Here is a 21,697-nt window from a genome sequence, read left to right as displayed (position 1 = left end):
TAGATGCCTGCGTCGTTCTCTCCTTGATCATCGGAACTTTATGCGAATATTTCATAGAAAACTCTGAAAGTGCCGAGTCTATTAAACTCTAAACCTTACTAATCTCTGTTACACTCGAAAAGATTACAGTTCTTCAGGAATAGCTTCAGTGCGTCAACCCCTCAATTCAATTCTTTTTGGATGATTATTTTACACTCGCGCCAATTTTTATGTTGAAAAGATCTTTTCAGTTAACACACCAAGATCTGTATTTTATCAGTTCTATTTCAAACGCATAAAGTTCTACGACCCGTTCGTCGAGTAATTAGTTGTAGACTTTACCCCATAGCCGGCTACTGGTCCAATGCCGTGTCCAAGGTAGGGATCGGCGTACTCACGTCCGTAACTGGAATATCAACGCGACGACATATTAAATTCCCTTCGGTTATCATCTGGCAGGAGATAAAATCGACAAGGATGTGATTTCGAAGGAACAAAAAGAGAAAACTGGAGAATACAAACGCAGGATGTGTTTCTAAGGATTGTCAACAGGACTATCAGAATTTTCAGGAGGACTATCGTGTTGGGCCTGGCTTTCCAAATATCTGCGACTTCTGAGAGCTCGGCCGCGACGCCGGGATCGTCTGCAAGGATAGTTCTTCTTGTACACATGAACTTCTTGTATTAATCATTTCATCTCTGTCGGACTCATTGTATCACCGAATCTCGTTCAAACCTTAATTCCAGGCTCGACCGAAGATTTCTCATTACGGGAATCACCCTAACACACCCACGACCGTTAATTCAATTTACCCCTCTACTCAATAACCCATTTCCCCTCGACGTCGCAGGAAAAAGATGAATGATCATCAAATCGCAAACAATTCATCTCCCTCCTCCAACATCCGTATCCTCTAACTCAATATAGCAAAGATCAAGCTCGAATTCCCTGACAAACATCGCGTGTCCCATGAGACACTTCTCAAAGGAACGACAATAACTCCATCCGGCGTTGTATCTAAAAATTTCCCGGCAATTTGTCCGGAATGCCATCAACATCTCGCGCTCGGTCGCTGCGCCGAGAAATTAAACCGGCCAGCGTCCAATGGAATCTTGACGGAGGCACCGTCAACAAGTGGAAACTTTGAGAAAGCCCGGGCCGGTCGTGGATGTGTTAATACGTGTCGAGGGTGGACGGTTACGGGACTGTGAAGGGGCTGAAACGGCGAATAGGAGCCGGGGTTTGACTAGCAAACACCGGCCAGTGCCCGCGGGGGTTGGCGTATTCGTCGCCGTAGACGGCGGCGGCGGTGGTGGTGGTGGTGGTGGTGGTGGTGGTGTTGTGTTGGAAGTTAGGTGGTCTAGGTGCGCGCTTACCCCGCGACTGCGGCATATCCTGCGACCGGTTGTGCCGCAGCTGCAGCTGCGCCGTATGCGCGCGCAGCCACTGCCGTGTAGGTCGCTGCAGCTGCGTAGGTGGCTTGCTGCGCCGTCGAGAGGGGCGTCTTCAGCAACGGTGACGCTGCAGCTGCTGCTGCCGCGGCCTGAAACAAGAACCATGACCCGCCATGCAAGGCTCAAGCAAGCTCCAAGACAGACCGGAAGAGGGTGTTCCTAGCGGAGAAACGGTACTAACGCGTCCCCTTAGACATGGCCCGCAAGCTCGCTGCAGGGTCTCTCTTGGCTTGGCCCCGTGAAAGGGACTCGTGAGATCTCGTGCTTTCTATAGGTTACGGCAGCACCTCGATTGACCGACTATCCTCGGCTATCTGGACCATTCAGAGTTCCCGGAAATCGAACCGTTTGCACTTGTACATGTTTCGCTGGGAATGTTCGAGTACTGGATGAGTTGTAGACGATATTAGTTGAAAGTAACTCGATGGGATTTATTTCAATGTTTCTGGTACCGATGCAGAGTTTGATATTGAATATTAAATTCGATGATTTTACTGTGTTTAACAGGCGACCGGGAGTCGCGTCTCGAGTGTAAACGGTTAACAATTTGGATCTTCGGAGTACCTCAGGTTATGTGCGAACGAATTTTGCGAACATGCTTTGAAAAATTTGTTCTCGAGGTTTCGTTTGCTTGGGCTGTCAGCCGCCCAGTTCGGTCGGATAATCGAGGTTCCGCTGTACTATGCTGTGGAACGTATGAGGTTCGCAATGGTTGGAGTGGGTATCTTTAAGCGAAGTTCCAGATATCGTGGAGCTAATTCGTGGAATAACAATAGGAAGCTTTGGCCTACTTTCTATGTGCTATGGTTTCTAGGTGGAGAAGGGTATTCAATTTGTGTCTGGTTGTTTTAACATTGTTTTCTTTGAGAGTGCTTGATAATATTCGTGTTGGATACGTAAGGGTTGGTTCGTTGGTAGTATCCTGTATTTCGCCGAGTGGGATCGAAGGTTCGAAGCTACCAGGGGCTGCGAATAATTGATTGACTGATTATCCCGATGATTAAATATTCCAACAATAATTTTGCACTGGAACCGCCAGACAGGGCAACACTGGGGATGGATTCATTTCGAGTTGCTAATTATGCGAACGTTCAGATACACTAGACAACATGGTAGTTCTAGTATTAATTCTGGCATCGTTCGATTCCTAACGAAGTCAGTAGCTAAGCTTCCGAAACGAAGACGGCTGATCGGAACGGAGAAACTATAGCATCTAGCTTCAGATATTATTCCTGTAACGATAACGTTTCACCAGATAATTGTTCCAAACATTGGTCGACATACGTTCCCAGAATCAAATCTCCATCATAATTCCAAAGTACGCTCGTGTACTCCATTAACGCCTCGTGCCTGACAGACTCTGCAAAGACCTTACCGAGCACGTTCCCAAAACGCGTCGACGAATCGGCGATCGTTGCAACAAAAAGAATGTCTCGCGAGAAAAAGATCCGAAGAAACTCTTCCCGGATGAAAATCGAGGATCGCGGTTTCGTCGACGCGCGCAACGCAGTCAAATATATCGAGCACTGTTCTAAAAATGTGATTCTCGAAGCTACTGCTTTCCGTCGGTCAAAGCTTCAGGAAGAATGGCTTATATACAGGGAGCGACGCGGGGAAATGATCGTACTGTTTGCTCTGCGAAATCGATTCGCTCGCGATACGACGCGACGCGTCGGCGACGCTCGCGTGAAAAACGAGCGCGTCAATCGCAGGTGCGCGAGCTTTTATGTGTCCACTGGAAAATTGTAATAGGATTTTTTGGAAAATATTTGCTCAACCCGACTGCCGTCGAGTCGTCCGGAGGAAATGCGGAAAACTGTTCCGAAACGCGAGAGAAACGAACCGTTTCATTAGCTCGTAAACTGCTTTCACAAGGTGTCTCCGATGTAATCGTCTGTTGTTGAAAAATAACAATGAATCTATATGGATAACAGATTGAGCTATGTTAATAGAGAAATATGTTCACTGTACGATATTAGTGAGATACGTAACGGGCGATTGGGAAACGGTGAAATAGAAGATTCCGGTGTTTAAATTTTTCTGTTTCGTCAGAACAGACGGTTATTTTTGGGGCACTCCATATTTCACGAAATCGCTTTTACTCGCGGCAGCTTCCGCGTGAAGGGCAGCATCGATATTCGCGACTCGGCGAGCACATCAAGCTAGGCGAGACGAACGTTGTTCGGAAAATGCGAAAACCGTGTGGTATTCCCGGAATGGAATTTTAAAAATTTTATTCGACGCGCATCCGGCATCGATTATTTCCAACACGGTTCCATTAAATGTCGATCGTGGCGGATGGGAGCTTTATTTGGCTGTTCGGAGGCCTGTGTGCGCGTTTCACTGGCACATAATAACGTTCGCGAACCACTTAGCGCGATACCCTACCAACCGTCTCGAGCGTTGATCAATAAATACCAAATGGATCGTGTCTACGGAGAAATTGATAGGCAACGGCGACTAGATATTCTTGATACAGCTCAGCACAAAGAGAACAAATAGCTTACAAGCCGAATAAGATCGAAACGAAGAAAACATCTAACGACCGCGTCACTGGCAACAATAGATTCCCGAATATTCGATATTCATTAATTATTTCGTGGGATTTGCAGGATCTTTGATCTTCTGAAGTTTAGTACAGAAGAATAATCGAAATGAATATAATAATACTATTATTAGAAGAAGAATAATTAAAATAATAGTCAAAATATTCAATTACTTTCTATAAAATTCATCTGGACGTCGAATAAAGCGAGGAAACTTGTTCCCCAATCGAATTTCTGCAAATTGGCCCATAAACGATTGACATGCGCACGAAAATCCACGGTCGACCGATAAGTTTGAAAATGAAACGAGAGCGAGATAACGACGATTGAAATTCTAGCCGATGAAATTTTTCTGGAAGCTCCTGCTTGAACCAGTTACACAGAGATCAGCTCCAGACACTCGGGGATTACCATTTGACCTATCGAATCATCCCGGCCCGTCCCGAGAGCACTCGTCGCGCCCGAAATTAAATCCCGCTCTTGCTTTCGTCCCGTTTTATGAAACTGCTTCACTCGTCCCGGGCCGGTAATCCCGAAATTACATTACTCTCATCGGCGACGAAAGAAAGCCGCCGCTCGAGCTGCAGCTTTTCTTGGACGAAATCCTCCTATTTGTCGCCGCTGAATCCTCGAGACTCGACGCCGGAAAGCCGATGATCAGTCTCGGATTAGAATACTCTAATTGGACGTGTGAAGAACTATGTCCTCCGATTCTGATACTTTAATTCATCCGTTGCTGACGAGAATTATTCGAAATTCTGGGAACTCTTTCCAGAGATAACACAACTACGCATCGAAGTTCGAAATATTAGACACGAAGGGGTTGCATCAATCTCTAGTTATTTGAATAACTAGATTATTCATTCAAAGTTTTTCATTTTAAGATATTATTCTTCATACTCTAAATTCTATTTTTAATTTCCATTGCTATCGTTGCAGATGCTTCGAAAATGTAATAGTTCGCAGCGTAGAATTATTTACTATGTAAAAGTTAACGTCGACGTCGTTGAAATACCTGAGATTGGATTAAGGAGAATGTATTTAAATGTACTTGATCTGATAAGTGATCACCATTGAAGCTTCCAGCAACATTTTAATGAGACTGGTAGCTTGAAGCACCCTTCAGGACACAAAGGATTAATTGGGAACACACGAGGGGGCGAATCCGATGATAAATAGAATTCTGCCGCATGTTTTAATTAAATCGGCCGGGACGGCGAAGTTTCCTTGGGTCAGTAACGGGCCAACGAATACATTACGAGACGGTTCATCTTCGACGAGCACCCTTACTCCGGAACAAATGCACATTTCTCACGGGCCGGTGATTAATGATTCTCTCGCTGGAGACACGGTTTCTTTCCCAGCGTATTAAGCGGACTTCTCATAAATCACGGGCACCCGAGCCGCGTTTACTGCAATACAGACTACCGGGAATCGACCGGAGTTTCGGCAAACCCTTAGGAAGCTAGTAATAACAAAGTAAACAACATTCTAGAGTTTCTAACCACTGATGAACAGCTTCTTATTTTCCTCTCGAATTCCGAACTCCTTCGCGAGAACGCTAACGAAGAATAATCAACGCCAAAAGTATCGATAAACCGTGGATTCGAAGCAATCGTAAAAATTGAGACTGTCAAAACGAATCTCTTCCTTTCTGCTCGATTAACTGATCAATCATGAACCATGCCGACGTTACGTATACTATATAATAAAGAATTCTCCCCAAATTTCTTTGATAACATGTATCACTTCATCTTGTCGTTTGCCAGACACCCATTATTTCAAATTCAAGACATCGAAGTTCCTAAATTACTTCAGAGCATACTAAATACCGAAAGCAATGGAAACGTAAGGTCATTCATTGATCCGCCTAATAAATAAAATTCACGTAAACATCCGTCTAATAAAATCAAAGCCACCAATCACGAAGACGAATCCTCTTGGGGTTCGATTCTGCCAAGAAAAGACTCCCTTCGCTTCTCGCCTCCGTATTTTCAGAAACACAGGATCATCCGGTGCTTGTAGCGGCGCGAAACTTCCGATAATAACTGCCAGTGACGTTGAAAATAACGAGAAGGGTCGCGAGCCGCACGAAAACACCGGTCCGACGGCGCCAGAAAGTTTTCCGCGACAGTTGTTGTTCGATCCTGCGACTCTCCCCGGCGATAACGGGGGTGGCTGGATAGGAATCACGAAAAACAGACGGGTTTTCGGGGGTTTCTGGGTCGCGGTGGCCGATTCCCGTCTTTTCGGCCAGATATTTCGCGCGGGGATGTAGGTCAAGCGGCTCGCCACTCGAGCCGGCTGTTTGGCTTCGCGGCGAAATTATTTAACGTTCCCGCGGACGAGATCTCTCTGCGGGAATTATTACTCGAGCGGAGTTTGCAGGAAAAATATTTCGGATACCGTATTCGAAATATATCGTTGCGCGATCCGTGTAGAATAACGTTTTAAATACCGGGCGAACGGGATACTTCGAATTGGGTGATTCTGAATAGGGGATGAAATATTTTAACGCTTTGAAGTCGACGGGTGACTCTCAGCGTGCGCTTGACTCGATACAGAATTATGAAGGTTCGTGTATGATATTAAGGTTTGTGTATTGCGTGGATGTGTGAAATATTGAAATAAGATAGCATTGTTTGCTGATTTATGTTTTTTCGTTGATTAGTTACACAGAGGTTCGTCCGTGTCTGTTTGGAAAATATTTTTAAAATCATTCGAATGGAATTGGTTTCGATGCTTCGAAGTAAGAGATGAGATATTACAATTTCGGAGTAGAAAAAAAGAGTGTTGATAGATTTCCTTTTTTACTTGAGGAGGACGAGCGTCAATAATTTCGGAAGCTCGCAGAGGCAGTCGTATCGAATATTAAACTTTGAGAACCTAGCGGGACTAAACGTGAATTGCAGAAGACTCTAAGTCTGAGAGTGAAATATTGAAGATCCTCGTTACACGTTCTTCCGAACTCGGCGAGCAGTGCCGTGCGCACTCTACATTGGGTTCAATAATTCCCAACTACATCTCTACTAAGATAATACATTATTAATCCAAGTTTCTCCCGTGACCTCGATGAATCGTTAACGAACGATTTTCATTTATTTATCAGCGACGTGACGATGCTTTCTCTTCTAGAAACATGTAAGAGCGGTGGTCACGATTTTCCGACGAACAGTAGAACACATTACTCCGGAAACTTTGAATTAATTTTAAAGTTAATAATAAATATGAAATAACGATGAAATTGTCTCTTTTTGCTAACTCATTATCACTAAAGCAGCTCTAACGATCAAGAAGTCATAAGCCAAGAGGTGAAACATCTGAATTCATCATGTGCCTGTCGCTAAACCAATTTACTTAATCATCTTCCAGAAAATCAACGGCAACCCTTCTAATTATCTCGAAAAAAGTAATGGGAAACGGGTTATTTTCAAACTCGGTGCCAATGTTAATTCGATCGCGGTCGGAAGCTGCGAATCCCGCGACACCCGTCAATTAACTCTCAATTATTTTCTAAAGGCTTCTCGGAACCGCATTCCCACTCCCTTCTCCCAACCCCTTCGGCATTTCCGGCCGCTGGGACGTTCCACTAGCGAAAACGGCGAAACCGCAACGCGCGGATCCGCGTTCACGGGTCAAATGTTACGTTAACGATCTCCGCCCCCTGCTAACGTCTCGCCGACGTTGCGTTTCGCCGGCAGCCTCAAAAATGTTGCCTCGATAATTGCTTCCCGCTTTTCGTTCCGGCCGGCTGCGACGCGTTTTTCCGCGGCGGAGCACGGGAATTGCGACGACGGAAACGGTAATTGCTTGGAAGCCCGCTCGACACGCCGCGCCGACCCTCGAATTAACGGAGGGTTCATTTTGAAAAATGCTTCTTGGAGGAACGCGGGCTCGAGAGCGAATATCGGCTCGTGGATTTCGGGAACTGACCGCGATTTTCATTGGAACCGCCGATTGTACGTTGCTTTTGTACGTTGGATGTGTTATGCAAATTTCAATGTTATTTCCCTTTGCGAATCTAATGCTTCTTGGCCTTTGTTCAACACCTTCGGACGCTAGATATATTCTTAAAGTGAAAACCGTATCATTCGGTGAACAACATCTACACTATAATTACATATCTTTCACTGACGTTCAAATTAACATTGAATATCTCAACTATCAAATTTTAATCATTTCGATCACATAATTTTATTATTAATAATTTAGAAAATTTCAAAATCTGCCGTATTCGGTTTAAAATTTTCATCACGACTGTGACACGTAATTATAAGAGAAGAGGTTAATTTTTCAATCGATCATTCAAAGTAACTTTCATACTTGAAGCTGTTTCCACTGATCGCAAGTGACAAAAATAGAACCATCTCAAGGGATCTTTCTTTTTACTACCGAAACGATTGAAATTGTCTGTTATAATTTATACTAGAAGAATTCAATTCCACGACAGAAAGACGAATATAAACTTCATATTTAAAGTGATATCTTCTGAGAGCAAACGAGAAGAATATACTCATCTGAAGTGAATTTCTTCTTGAAATGCTACATTCATCGGGTGGGAGTCTTATGACAGATGCAGGAACGTTCTCAATTGTTTTTCACCGGAAAAATGAAGTACGATTCGAGCGAGGTCTACGAAGGAGCGAAAAATTCGGGTGGAAGAAAAATGGAGGAGGTTCGGTTAACGTGGAAGGTCGAAGACGTGCGCGGCCGCCGCGAAATACCCCCGGAATGAAGCTGTCGGACACGCGAAATGACGCGACGTTGATTTATGAAGGGTTTACTGGTCGGTAGGGCGGTCGAGCGTGTTCCCTGGACGGTCGTAAATCCTATGGCGGGCAGGAAGATCCCCGGGGCGGCGGGTCCGGTCCCAAGAAGCGGGAGACAACGAACGGAAGGGGATCGAATCGCCGTTACACCGGCGGAAATTAACCGCGAAAACTACGCGGTTGCGATTCGACGCACGTGCGGCGCCTGGATATTTACGAGCAGGGATGATTGCCACCCCGTCGAAAACCGGCTACATGATTCTCACGTTTACATGTCGGAAAATGTAAGATTCAGAAGCTTCCCCCTGGTTTTTTGTCGGTTATTCAAAGGGGAAACGTGTCTCTTCGCTCGAAATTCCTTCTTTTCCTTCATACTTTAAGTTAGAAACGCGGGGAATACATTTCGGAACGTGTTATTACGAAAAGCTATTCCGCTGGAACGTGGACGCGAGACATCTACGTTGACGATTCGAAAAATGTAGGATTCTGAAAGCCTGTCCCCGTTTTTCGCGGTCGCTCAAGGGCGAAATGCGATTCCCGTTTCTTCGGTCGCAATCTTCTCCTCGTTTCACGCGGGAAAGCGGAACTCATTTCGAAATGTTTAATTACGAGTCTTTGATCAAAGGACAGCGCCCCTTGGTCGAGGAGTTTGAACTTTCATTCTTTTTTTTCTCTCTCGTGGTTTCTTCTTTGAAGCCGCTACGATGGCGCAATCTTGTAGTCGAGAATTTCGAGATGATTTTCTAATGATCCTAAGAGAACGAGGCATGCCTCCTAATAATATAGATGCTTCGCTACGTCGAGGGTCTGGGCGGAGGTGGAATTGTTGAGATTCTTAAGACAAACTCGAGGCAGCTTGTCGGCCATTTTAGTCTACGTACGTACGTATATAATACAATGGCGCGGCGAGATCAACAGAGGCTAAGGGGGGGGGGGGGTGGAAAGTTTCTAAGGCGGCGGGCCGCGTGATAATAATCGATGCTCGGAACAACCACAACATCCGCAAACATCAAAATCTTCTCTGCTAAGTTCATGCTCATGGAACACAGTTTAACCGTGAACTCTCATTCTACCAAGCGTCTACGGTTTCAACACGTTCGCTACAACAATTATCTGCCGGATCCATGGAACTCGTGCTGGATACACAGTGTAGTCAAGTACGTATCCCTTGCACGAACTATTCAACAGCGGAACGAAGAAACTCAACAAGCCTTCTAAACGTTCCATCCGTCGACGTGCTTTCGACGTTCTCCGTGTTACGCGAGGACGGCACTCCGCGTTTCACTCGAATCGCGAGATTTAACCAACATATTCGAATTTTCAACTGATTCGTTCCGTTTTCAACCTCCATTTCTATCTTCCCAATGAAACAAAGGGAAGCAGTTTTCTACACTTTTCATTCTAACTCCCTCCCCTCTATTATTTCACTATGAACACATAGCGTGCCGGTAACGAGAAATCTCGTTTTTATATAAAGACTGCAACTTCGCTAGTTACCATAGTATTTAAACAAATATTCAATTTGACTCGAATTGATCTATTTAAAGTATATTACATAACAACATGATATCCGAGCTTCTATATCTATCGTGATACAAGTTGATCACTGAAAATTGCCATCAGCACGATTCAGTTCTCTGAAAATTCACCGGCACGCAATGCGTTGACAAAGATTCCAGAATTTAACTCATTCATCTTCACTATACTGGCCGTCCAACATTGTATCAATATCTCTATATCAGCAGATCAATTAGATCCGAGAAAATGAAAGCTAGACGAGTGTCGGTCGTGAACCAAAGAACCATCTCGCGCAGCGCGGAACGTCTCCAGCGAACGGAGACACACAAACCGTCTCGAGCTTCGCCCCCGAATGGAACGGAAGAACGAAAGTGAGCCTCTAGCGGGCGTGTTAAACGCTGCTCCATTTTCCGAGACCATGGTGCTCGATATCTCCGTGGACTATCAAGCAGTCGCGCCTCGAGCATCGGAACCGCGATGAAATTCATTCGGCGAAGCCATTCCGGGCAGGGGTTGGTTTGATGAGGATGGAACGGGTCGTGTGTACGCGCGTGTCGGTACGTGTATCGTCGAGACCCGGAATTCCAGCAGCCGCCACTTCCGCCCGGGTTTTCGTCAAAAGCAAGCGGCAGCCCGCGCGAGAACTAGACGCTGCACGGGCTGAAGGGGTTGGGAGTCGAGGACGGTCTCGATTAAGTCGCCGGCAGAACTTATTCCGACGTGGGAGTGAATCCTCTGGCTCTCCGGAACGAGGGGGGGTGGGGGAGTAAATGGATGGGGGTGGTGAAATTCGCAGCAACTCTAAACTAGCTAAAGAACACTTTCTAAAATACTCGCCGCGAGTCTGCGGAGTGCTCACCAATTTCAATCTTTGTTTCGAGCTGGGGAAAACTTGGGATCGCCGCGTTAACAGGGGTGAGACGGGGGTTCAAGAACGAAGAATTTCCGGAATAATCTTCGTGTTCGTCGTGGGGGTTGCATCGATGGGAAGCGAGACGTGAAGTTTTCTTTGTGCTTTCATTCGAGTGCGGATCTTTAGTGGAATCGCTGTGAGGGTTTATTTTTAATGAAGTTTCGTGAGATCGAAGTTCAGTGTTCTTCCGTGCGTCGGGGCAATATGCGTGTGTTGTGAAGCGATCGCGGTTGTTCGAGTAAATAGACGGTGGATGATTGAATTGTATTGTCTTTAGAAATTTTCAGGTTTTAACTTTTTACGTGTTGAATATCTTAGTTTTGCCTCTTCTAGTTTCCAGTGTTTTAATTTTCGATTTTTCAATTTTAGAACTTCGATTTATAGAGATTTTTCAGTCTACAATTTTAGGTATTCTGTAAAAATGTATACGTTTCGTAAACTCAATCGATGAACCGAGCAAAATTGGTTTGTGAAGACCTTTTCTGCTGCAAACTAACCTTTAGAAGTTATTAACACGAGTTCTCATAAAGATCCGCAATCTACATACTTACTAGCGTGTGCTAATGTTCCCTTTATTGGGACGATAAATCGGCGAATCTTTCATTCGGTTAATGGATCACGATAAAACTGATGGTTAACCCCTTCGCTGCCTAGTACGTCGTAAAGCTAAACTTGATATTTAATTCAGCGCCGTGAACGTTGCATCGTAGATCGTTCACTACACAGTTCGGCGAAGTCGTGTTCTCAGTGCCTCTCGCAAACGGGGCAGAGAGTTTCATACACAAAACGTTTCTGTTCTACTGAGCCTGTAACATTCGACTATACAACATGCTTACAAAATTCATCATGCTGGGGACAAATGTTTGCAAAGAGAACGATGAAGGGAGGAACCGCGTGGACGCGCGTTCCCCCCGTGTAATAAACGTGTTCCAAACAAAATCGTGAAACAGGAGCAAACATCGAACAGCGAAAGGGTTAACAAATTATTCAAAAGAATAAGAGAAAAAAAAACGTCTACTTTACTTCGCTCAAGAATTGAACCGAACTCTCGTTTCAAGTTTCTCGTGCTCGCGTGTCATTTCCGGCAGAAAAAAAAACTACCAACCGTGGTTCCTTCTCAAAACTACGAAAGCGACAAAAGAGTATCCTCCCCCCAAAAAAGATAGAGAGAAAAAGAGAAAAAGAGAGAGAGAGAGAGAGAGAGAGAGAAAGAGAGAAAAAGAGGAGAAAACAAAAACACTTCAAATGATACCGAACAGAGAAACCAAATTCTACGGGAACTACATGCATACTGTACAATCGTCCCAAGAGAGAAAAAAAAAACAGGAGCACACTCGAGGGGATGAAGCGCAGAACAGAGAAAACAAAGGAAAGGAAAACCAAAAGAAAAAAAGAGAAAAAAAAACGGAAAAAAAGAAAACGAAGCGCAGGAACTGCGACGTGAAAAACTAAATTTTCCTCGAGACATTACCGAGCTACGAATCGTGTATTTTTACATGATAAGGGAGGGTGTGTCACGGAAAGGAAAAGTAGAGAGGACTCTGGAGGGTTGAAATCGTTGTTCCGACGATCGGTGAGCACTCCTGACCGGCGTCCAAACGAAAAACCATGGGGAACGAGGGAACAAGAGAACGTGAGAGAGAGATAAGACAAAGGGTTTCGGGGGTGGTTGATGTGTGAGAATAGAGAATATATATATATACATATTACATATACATATATGTATGTATATGTACATATATATGTATATATAAAAAAACAAAAGAAATAACAGACAAACAACGGGCGAAGAAATGTTCACGGGCGGACCCTTAAAATTCCTACCTCCAGGGCGGGCGCTTTAGCCTGAAACACAAACGGCAAACCTGAAAAGAAGTTCGAGCCGGGCTTGTTTTGGGGGTGGTTTTTCGGTGTTTCGCGTCGCGCGTATCTCACTGATCGGCCCCGTTACTCACGACTCTTTCGATTATACCGCTTCGCTAAATCGATTTCGGATGGTTGCGAACGATGGACGGATGATGGGCGAACCAGAGAGAAAGATGAAGAAATCAGGCGACAAAATGCAACAAGATGCCGCGCGGTCTCGTGATTCGGTAGGGTGTTTTTCATTTTGAGACCGGGGGACGCTTTTCCTGCACTCGATCGCCGATTGGTCTACACAAAGATTCCTTTCAATCATATTCTTCGAAACAATGAGATTCATCGAAGAGGAATCGCTTTTCATCAAGACATTATTGGCGAGGTTTTCATCCCCTTATCGAAAAAGCGTCCCTCGTTAGATCAGTACACAGTGACGCTTAAGGAAAGGATGCGGTGTCTTAATTGTTTCTCGAATACTTGAACGCCTTTGTTAATTCAGGAATGATTTTCAAAAGATTGTATTATCTGTTAATCTTGTAATGTACGATTGAACCGATTCTACAGATATCCGTTCAAATGAAATCGTCTCTTTTTACGAATCAAATGAATTTACTGTCAGCCACAGAGCGGTGTCCGAAGGGATCGATATAAATCAAGACACCGAGATTTAGGAAAGGGGGTCGAATGGGCCACGGTCATTTGCGAACTGACACTCTCATCCCAGGCAGAAAAAAAACGTGTCTATTAAAACGCGCGAGTGGAGAGCACCCCGGAAATTCATTCGGCAGTGAATTTTCCCCCGCGTTTCATTCGCCGGTGTTCTCGAATGGGATTTTCGTAACGGCGTTGCGTCGCTGCGTATCCCGGCATTGAAACAACGGGGCACGGGCAGTTCGCAAAATGAACGCGTTGCGCGAAATTAATTTTCATTCCGCTCGGCGGGATCGAGCGCGCAGCTGCGAAACGATCTGTCGAGGGAAAGCTCGGAAATGATAGCTGTCGTTACCCGTTTCCTGTGCCTGTATTTTCCCCGAAATTTTTTCCTTTCCTCCCGCTCCTTCTCTCTCCTCACTTCTTCCCACTCTTTTTTTTTCGCCCCGGAGCCGTCTCGCTTAATTTCGTCACTTGAAATATTTTATCGCCGGCTCCGACGTCGTAACCGACGGGACAACGCTATTTTCGACTGTCCTGCAATCGATACCCCGTTCCGAAATATCTTCGCCGGAATATTTCGAGTGACAGAAATTTTGTGAAACGCTCGGGACACCGAGCGCGATTCGAAAATCGTGGCGCGACGAGTGGAGCGAACTCTCGCGCGAGAATCGGGAAAAGCGACGAGAACTCGCGTGAAGCTAAATTTTGGAAATAATTGAATTCGGAGTTTCATATTTCTGCGAGGCAAATTCGATTGTTCTACCACGCGACAAATCCAAATTGTTTCACGATCGAAATGTTGTATATTTTCAATTTGTCGAAGAAGAAGTTACTGGTTCGTCGGACATGGCAACACGATTTTTGGAACACAGTTGGCGTTTTTTGAAAATCCTTGGCAAAATTCGCGAACAGAATCGATTCCACGACGATGGAAAAAAGTGCACAGGAAGGGGTCGCGAGTAAAGAGAAGAAATAGAAGGTGGGGAGAGAAAGAGAGAGAGAGAGAGAAGAGAGAGAAGAGAGAGAAGAGAGAGTGAGAGAGAAGAGAGAAGAGAGAGTGAGAGAGAGAGAGAGAAGAGAGAGTGAGAGAGAGAGAGAGAAGAGAGAGAAGAGAGAGTGAGAGAGAGAGAGAGTGTGAGAGAGAGAGAAAGAGAGAGAGAGAGAGAAGAGAGAGTGAGAGAGAGAGAGAAGAGAGAGTGAGAGAGTCAGGCCGGAAAAGAAGGGCGAGAGAGCGACGGTAGATGAAAGAACGCGTAGAAACGAGATAGAGGAACGGCGTAATTGTTATCGGTTTCACTGCGTATTCCACGGGTGTGTGCAAGCCTGGCAAAACGTGTCAACTAACGTCAGCTGTTGCTTGAGGCCATTCCAGCTAAACGGGTCCGGAACAGTTGCAGACTTTAGTCAATATTTCTGTGCCTTCTTTCCTCTCCGTTCTAGTTTGCTTTTTCTTTTTTAATCTTTACTTTCCTCTTTCTGTTTTCATTTTTATCATTCTTTCTTTCTTTCTTTTTTTTATCTTTTGCCTATTTAAACGACCCCCGCTCTGTTTCCAAGCGTCGATCAGACGAGCGTCTCGATTCGCGGGCGAATACATCGATCGCGCCGCCCCTTTCACGCAAAACAATGAACTTTCCGCTTCGAATGCCTTCGTCGCATTTCCTGAACGACTGTTTCCCTTTTCCGCGATCGTTCCATGGGAAACCGAACTCTACTCTCCATAAAAAGGTTTTCACGGTTTCGCCGAGGATCGGCCCCGAAAAAAGAATTCAATGCTTTCAGGGGAATCGGCTCGCGGCGCCGGTGAATTCTGATTCGATTCGACGGTACGTCGCGTCGGCGGGGACTCGGTGTAATTTTTTACTCGACTTGATTTTGTAACACTGAACGGTGTACGCTCCTCTCGCGGTCGAAGCGGAAAATTCCGGTCGGGCACGATTTTTCGAGTCACGGGACAACCGTGCGCCGCGCAATTTTCTTTAACGAGATCAAGGGAAGATCGATGTACGTAGGCGGGAACGATCAAGTGGGGTTCGTTCGCCAATTAATTCCCGATAATCTATCGGGCGCCGTCTGAAAGGTGATCGATTAACCGCGCTGACGTTTCAATCGGGACCCGAGGCGTTGCTCGATTTAATTAAAAACTCATTCGTCGGCGCTCGCCGCCGCCGGAAACAGAGCGCGAGGGACAATTTCCGACGGGAATAATCGGCGGGAACGTTTCTCTCACCTGCAGCCTGTAGTTGGGATCCTGTGTCGCTGCGTGCGCTGCTAGGAATGGGTCGTAATAGACGCTGAAAAAGAAAAATCGACCGGTTAATACGCTGTCGTGAAACTTTGAACGCCTCGCGACCGGCTCCGTTATGCCCGTTGATTCAACTTTACGCGAGCTTTCAAGCGGCCCGTTTCGTTACTCGCGGCGGGCATTTAAGTTCGCGACGCGTTCGATCGTTCCACGAGAAATTGTTGATTCCGAGTGAAACAGTAACAACTGGATGTTCAAAGAAAGGAAAAAGGAGCTCGAGATCAAACGTAACACCGTGAAATGGTTTACTAAATTGTTGATTCTTTTTAAAACCAATAATTAGACTTTAATACGAAGTAGCGTATAATATTTGTAACATCGAGTACTAGGATTGTTTGAACTGTTAATGGAAAAGTACTGCTTACTGTTCCACTGTTTATTTACGATGAAACACGGAAGAAGAACTCTGACAACAGATTATTTTAAGAAGAATCAAAGCGGAGACTTTAATGCCCGTATTACGAACGTCGATCGAGCTTACAACTCCTCCTTCCGCCATCTTTGTTTGTCCAATAACTAGCTTGAAATTGGAAGCTCGACCGACAGAAAGGAGATACGTTTTCTATTTTCCGTGGAATTGGAAGCCGGGCAACGATCGAATCAAGATTTCGCCCATCATAAGAGTCGCGAAACCAGCGGAGCAATGGCCGCCGCTGCCGCCATATTTGCGCTGGGACTCTGTTTTTGCCCTCCGCGTCTTCCGTTTTCCCGACGTTTCGCCGATGATCGAAACCCGATTTGAGTTCCGCGGACAACAATACAGCGGCGAAGGGTTCTCTCGAGTTGTCCCATACACGGGGAGAACATTGTTCACTCGACTCAGCGAATATTCTCCTTCGATTTCGACGAAAATATCGCCGTCGAACCGACCGCGGTGCTGGAAACACGACTTTAAGCCTCGGAGAGTTTCCTCGTCGGCTTGTTTAGTCTCAAACTGTCGAGTTCTAATATTCTTTGAAAGGAATTTCATCATTCCACATAACAACGGAAGATAAATAGCTTGAACCTTACAGATTCTTGTACAATAATGATCCAAAAATAATTTCAAACTTTAAGCTATTCTCGTGACAACGATCCAAAAGTAATTATAGATTGAACAATTTTTCAAGAATCATAATTTCAAGATGACCCGAAACATCAGAATTTAATAACGATTTCTTTTCGATTGAACGTTAACTGCTCTATCGATCAACGAACGCGAGATCGATCTTAGTCACAGGATCAGAATCTCCCGTACGACACACGGCCAGTCGTCGTTAACTCGATTCGTCGTTCGTTATCTGCGCTTTCCAGCAAAGTCAACAAAAAATGCATAAATCACTGCTGGCCCGAGCGCGCGCGGAGTCTGAAAACGCGTCGCGATGACCGGCGAACCACGGATCCGCGCGGATTCTGAATGGAGGAACGAGCTGCGTGCCCCGACGATGTCACGTGTCATCGGCTCGTGAATCAAGCCGGCCGCGATGTTACTGTTCGTCCGCGAGTAATAAAACACCGGGTCACGATGAAACGACAGCCGTGAAACCGATATCGTTTTCCCATGCGTTCGCGCGGCAGCCCTTTTTCATCCCTACCGAAGAATGGTTTAATTAATGACGAGTACTGAAAGAGCGTTTGTAATCCGACGCGTCTATAAATTACTCGAGTCCAACGCGAGAATATCCCAGACACCGATGAAATTTGTGCGTCCTGTCAATCCACCGCGGATTTATCGACCCGCGACGAGTTTGCACTCGAATCTTTTTTCACATTCGCGAAGCCGATGTAAAATACGATTCCCTCGTTTTTTAATCTTCACGTTTCCTTCCGTGAATTCTCAAACGGTCCTAATATTGCGAGGTAAACCGTGAATCGAATCGAAATAAGAATCCGGTCTACATTGCTGTATCAGAACTTTTTACTCATTTTGCGATTCCTATTTTTTAAAGATTTGAAAATTCTCCATCAGTCTTTGTTATTAATGCTTCTAGATATTCTAGATATACCGTAGTACGAGGAAATACAATGATAATTAAACAAAAAAAGGAATAGCGGCATTTTATTTCCGTTTTTCGCGCGAAGATGTCTCTAATCACGGAATTGCGTGCCAGAGTCGAAACCGTCGCGATTTTCTGTCATCCTAACCCTCCTCCGAGATCCGTCCTCCCAGAATTCGCGTTTCGAATCGTCCCTCGTGGTTCACCGTTCGTAACACCGCGTTTTCTAGAAGGAAACACACTTCAGTCGCTAGGAAAGGTGCTACGGATTCAAGGTTTGGACTAGCAAATTACATTAGCCTCTCCGGGTGTATAAAAAAAAAAGATAAAGAGTGGTGTCGTGCCCATTCAGATACATCAAAGGTTAGACCGGTGCATGCGGGTGCAGTGATTCGGACAGGCAGCCCCTGACGAGCCGAGGCGCGTGCGTTGCGCGAGTAACTCGACGCGTGCTGGGTTTCGACTGGATTCTCCGATCCTCGACAGATTCGACGAAATCGAATGTTCAATTCGAAGCTCGTTAACGACTGTCATCAAAAGGTACCGTCGCAACATTTGATGTTGTCATCAAACAACCGAGCCCGTAGGATCAGAGAAGGTAAACTGTTATTACATCCACCCCAAACGTTGGATTTCCAGCATTCAATCAAATGAAATGTAATTAAATTCAATTCAATACATACGCCAACGCTTAAAATTTAATGAAATATACTAAATCTTCTCGCATAGAACAAGCGACCAACAATACACCCGAACATTCCCAAACACATCGGACATTTCCAATTCTAACAAATCCATCCACGATCCCCGAAAGGTCCAGCACGTCGTAGAGTCAGCCGCGCGACGGTCGAATCGTTAATTCAAGCTTAAAATCTCGCCACTGAGAGGAAGAGGCGTCCTTTCGTCGGCGTGCCCGATCGGTATCTACTTACGCAGGTGCGAAGGGATGCAGGGCCGTGGCCGCGGCCGCAGCTGCGAGCGGCCCCGGATTCCTGGCGAGGGCGAGCGCGGCTGCGCTCGTCGGGAAGGCCGCCCTCGCGGCGTTCACTCGGCCCCTTTGGATGGCGACTCCTCTCAACGCCGCGGCTGCAACAACACACAGAAACGCACATGCCAATGCGGTCCTACCTTCTCCCGGTAACACGGTGAGTCGTTTCACTCGCGACAACCGAGTCGCGCGTCCCGGGTCCATGGCCGTTTCGCTGGTCTGGCTGGCTGCTGCGGCCCTTTCTCCGCGGCGAGACGAAAGCACAAATTCTCTTACCCTTCTGATCAAGACGCGGGGGATGAAAGTCGTGGAGGTTGTCGACAGAGGAGGCAATGAACTCCGAGCACGATGCACACCCACGTGATTTCGAATTGATTCGGGAACACGATATCTCCTTTGGAATGATCGACGATTGGTAGACTCGCGTGATAGGGGCTGGTTTCGTAGATGACTCAGTGATTATTAGGGAAGGTTTTTAATGGTACGACTGAGCCTGTTTGGAATCTGGTAGTGTACTTTGAATGTGATCTTTGGAGATGTTTTTAGATTTCGAGATTATTGCTTGAAGTTGGGTAATCGTTCACTGTGGAGAACGATTGATTCTTGATCGGTTTCAGGAAGCTGATAGAAACGGAAATCCTGTTGCTAGAGAGGTGTTTTCCGTTGATGCAGGAAGATATCAACGTGCAACTGAAGCGTTTTAGAACGTATCTTCGATTCTGTTCGGTGTCTTCGATGATCGAGCGAGAGGAGGGGAGCAACGAATTTGTAGGATGAGCCGGTTATAGAGGATGGTAACGCATGTCGCGTCAAGATAGAGAAGACAGGGGCTACCGAGAGATAGAGGACACTCAGGCGAGTGTCAAGAAGGATTTCAATGATGGAGAAGTACCCGAAGACACTTCACGAGCCGAGGAATCAAAGACGAGGCCGACCATGTCTATCGACAGATCTGCCGCACCGTTATCAGGAAAATCTGGGTACGCTGTGACAACGGAGAATTCCTTCGCCTCGGCTCAGCAAACCCTGAAATCCATCATGAAGACTTCCGGGGCTCGCGAGAACCCGTCGGAAAGGGTGAAAACGTTCACCGTCAGGTTTTCGATCGAGGAATCGACGAATCGACGTGGAAGATCCACGCAGAGAATCAGATTTCCGGGGGAATGCAAGAAATTCTGGGAGTCTCCTCTGTTCAAGTTGGTTATGTGCATCCTCTTCGGAGTGATGCTCCCCTGCACATTGCTCTACGTGGGAATTTTATTCTGGCACAACAGTCCCGAGAAGAAGGACACCGTGCAAAGGTGAAATTATTCACCGGTTTCCTTAGTGGAGACTTTAATTAAAAGATAAGCCTTTAATGGCTGAAAGTACCTTTCCGAAAAGACGACGCTACTGTTCGCGGAGTCGGGAAAACAAGGGGGAAGATTCCTCTAAGAAAAGGTATCTTTGTAAAAATGTAAATACGTTGTTTGTAGATTCAAAGATCAAACGGGCGTCTATAAGAAGACTCTTTCTGTAAATACATTGCCAGTAGAGTCGAAGGTAGAATATTCATTACAAAGAATAACTTATTTACAACGCGAATCAACTGTCCGTAGATACAGGCGAGACGAAACGGGAAGGTTCGTCGAAGTCAAAGGAGCCATCGAAAATTACAAACAATTATCAGAACTAAAGAGGCTATGACATCAGAAGCATCTTCGAAGACTATTCCCCGGCCCTAAATCCGATCGCCAGACGAAGTTCCATTACCTTCTATCGGCGAGTACTTCAGTAACCCTGAACACAACTTGAAACTACCCGCAGCTTTCGATCCCTGAACCCTTAAACCGTGAACAGAGCGCAAAGTCGATCGGAAGTGATCTTCCGATATGGGGGAAGAATAGAAGAAGTAGAAGTAGAAGAAGCTATCGGATTGAAAGGAAGCCAGCGATCCCGTCGAAGACTGGCGTCCATTGACGACGCTGTCGTAAAGGGAGGAAGCTTTCGGCGCTGAAGAGAGCCTTGACGAGGACCGTATCCTCCGGCAGTCGTTCCGGTGATTGTTCGAGCGACAATTAGGAAGAGAATCAGCCCACGTGGAGGCGGAGTCGTCCCTCCGCTGGAAGCCTCCTCCGGAAACGTGTCCCGATCGAGCGGGATCGTTCGATCCGAGCAAAGGAGCAATAAAAACTGATGGTTTCTGCCTACCTTTTGTCAGCCTCGGCCGGGGATTGATCGAGCGACGATCGCTTTTTTTCTCTCGATTGCCCTCGCGATCCACGCTGAGCGTCTGTCCCGAAGAGATCGAAGGATTCTCGTCATCCCGGTTCTTTCGAGGCGGAACCTCGGAAAGGACGTTTCCCTTTTTTCCAAAATTAAATGTACACTAAGTCTGTCGAAAAGTTCTGTCCGTTTCTGGATTAAAGCAAAAAATAATATTTCCAATAAGTTTGTTAGTATTTACTGGATAATATAATTTCATTGGTATTTCCAGCGTGATGGTAATTTGTGGATTCTATTTCTATAGAATGACTGATCTTTGAAAACTTGAGATTATCGGATAGAACTTTCCGGCAGACCTGATGTATGTATTGTGAACTGTAGAATCGTTCAACGAAGTAGAATCGAGACAACGAATTTTCATGGTGACGCGAATCAGCTTGAATCTCTTCAAGGAACAGACGACCACCGGTTGATTAGTTGCAATTAATCATAGATTAATCGTACGAAGAGAGACATACTTGTGGTTAGG

The 21,697-nt window shown here is 45.7% G+C and overlaps 1 protein-coding gene across 1 annotated transcript in view; it reads right to left on the bottom strand.

The window, feature by feature from the left end:
* LOC116430551 (uncharacterized) overlaps positions 1-21,697 on the bottom strand; it is a 385,600-nt gene that overhangs the window by 7,256 nt on the left and 356,647 nt on the right. The window contains 5 exon segments of the mRNA XM_076372297.1: positions 322-385; positions 1,357-1,523; positions 15,040-15,066; positions 15,925-15,988; positions 18,908-19,061. Coding sequence (XP_076228412.1) covers positions 322-385; positions 1,357-1,523; positions 15,040-15,066; positions 15,925-15,988; positions 18,908-19,061 — 476 coding nt within the window.

This window comes from Nomia melanderi, chromosome 11 (assembly GCF_051020985.1).
Source record: "Nomia melanderi isolate GNS246 chromosome 11, iyNomMela1, whole genome shotgun sequence".
In the NCBI taxonomy this organism is placed as follows: Eukaryota; Metazoa; Arthropoda; class Insecta; order Hymenoptera; family Halictidae; genus Nomia; species Nomia melanderi.
This window is presented reverse-complemented; position numbering and strand designations above follow the sequence as displayed.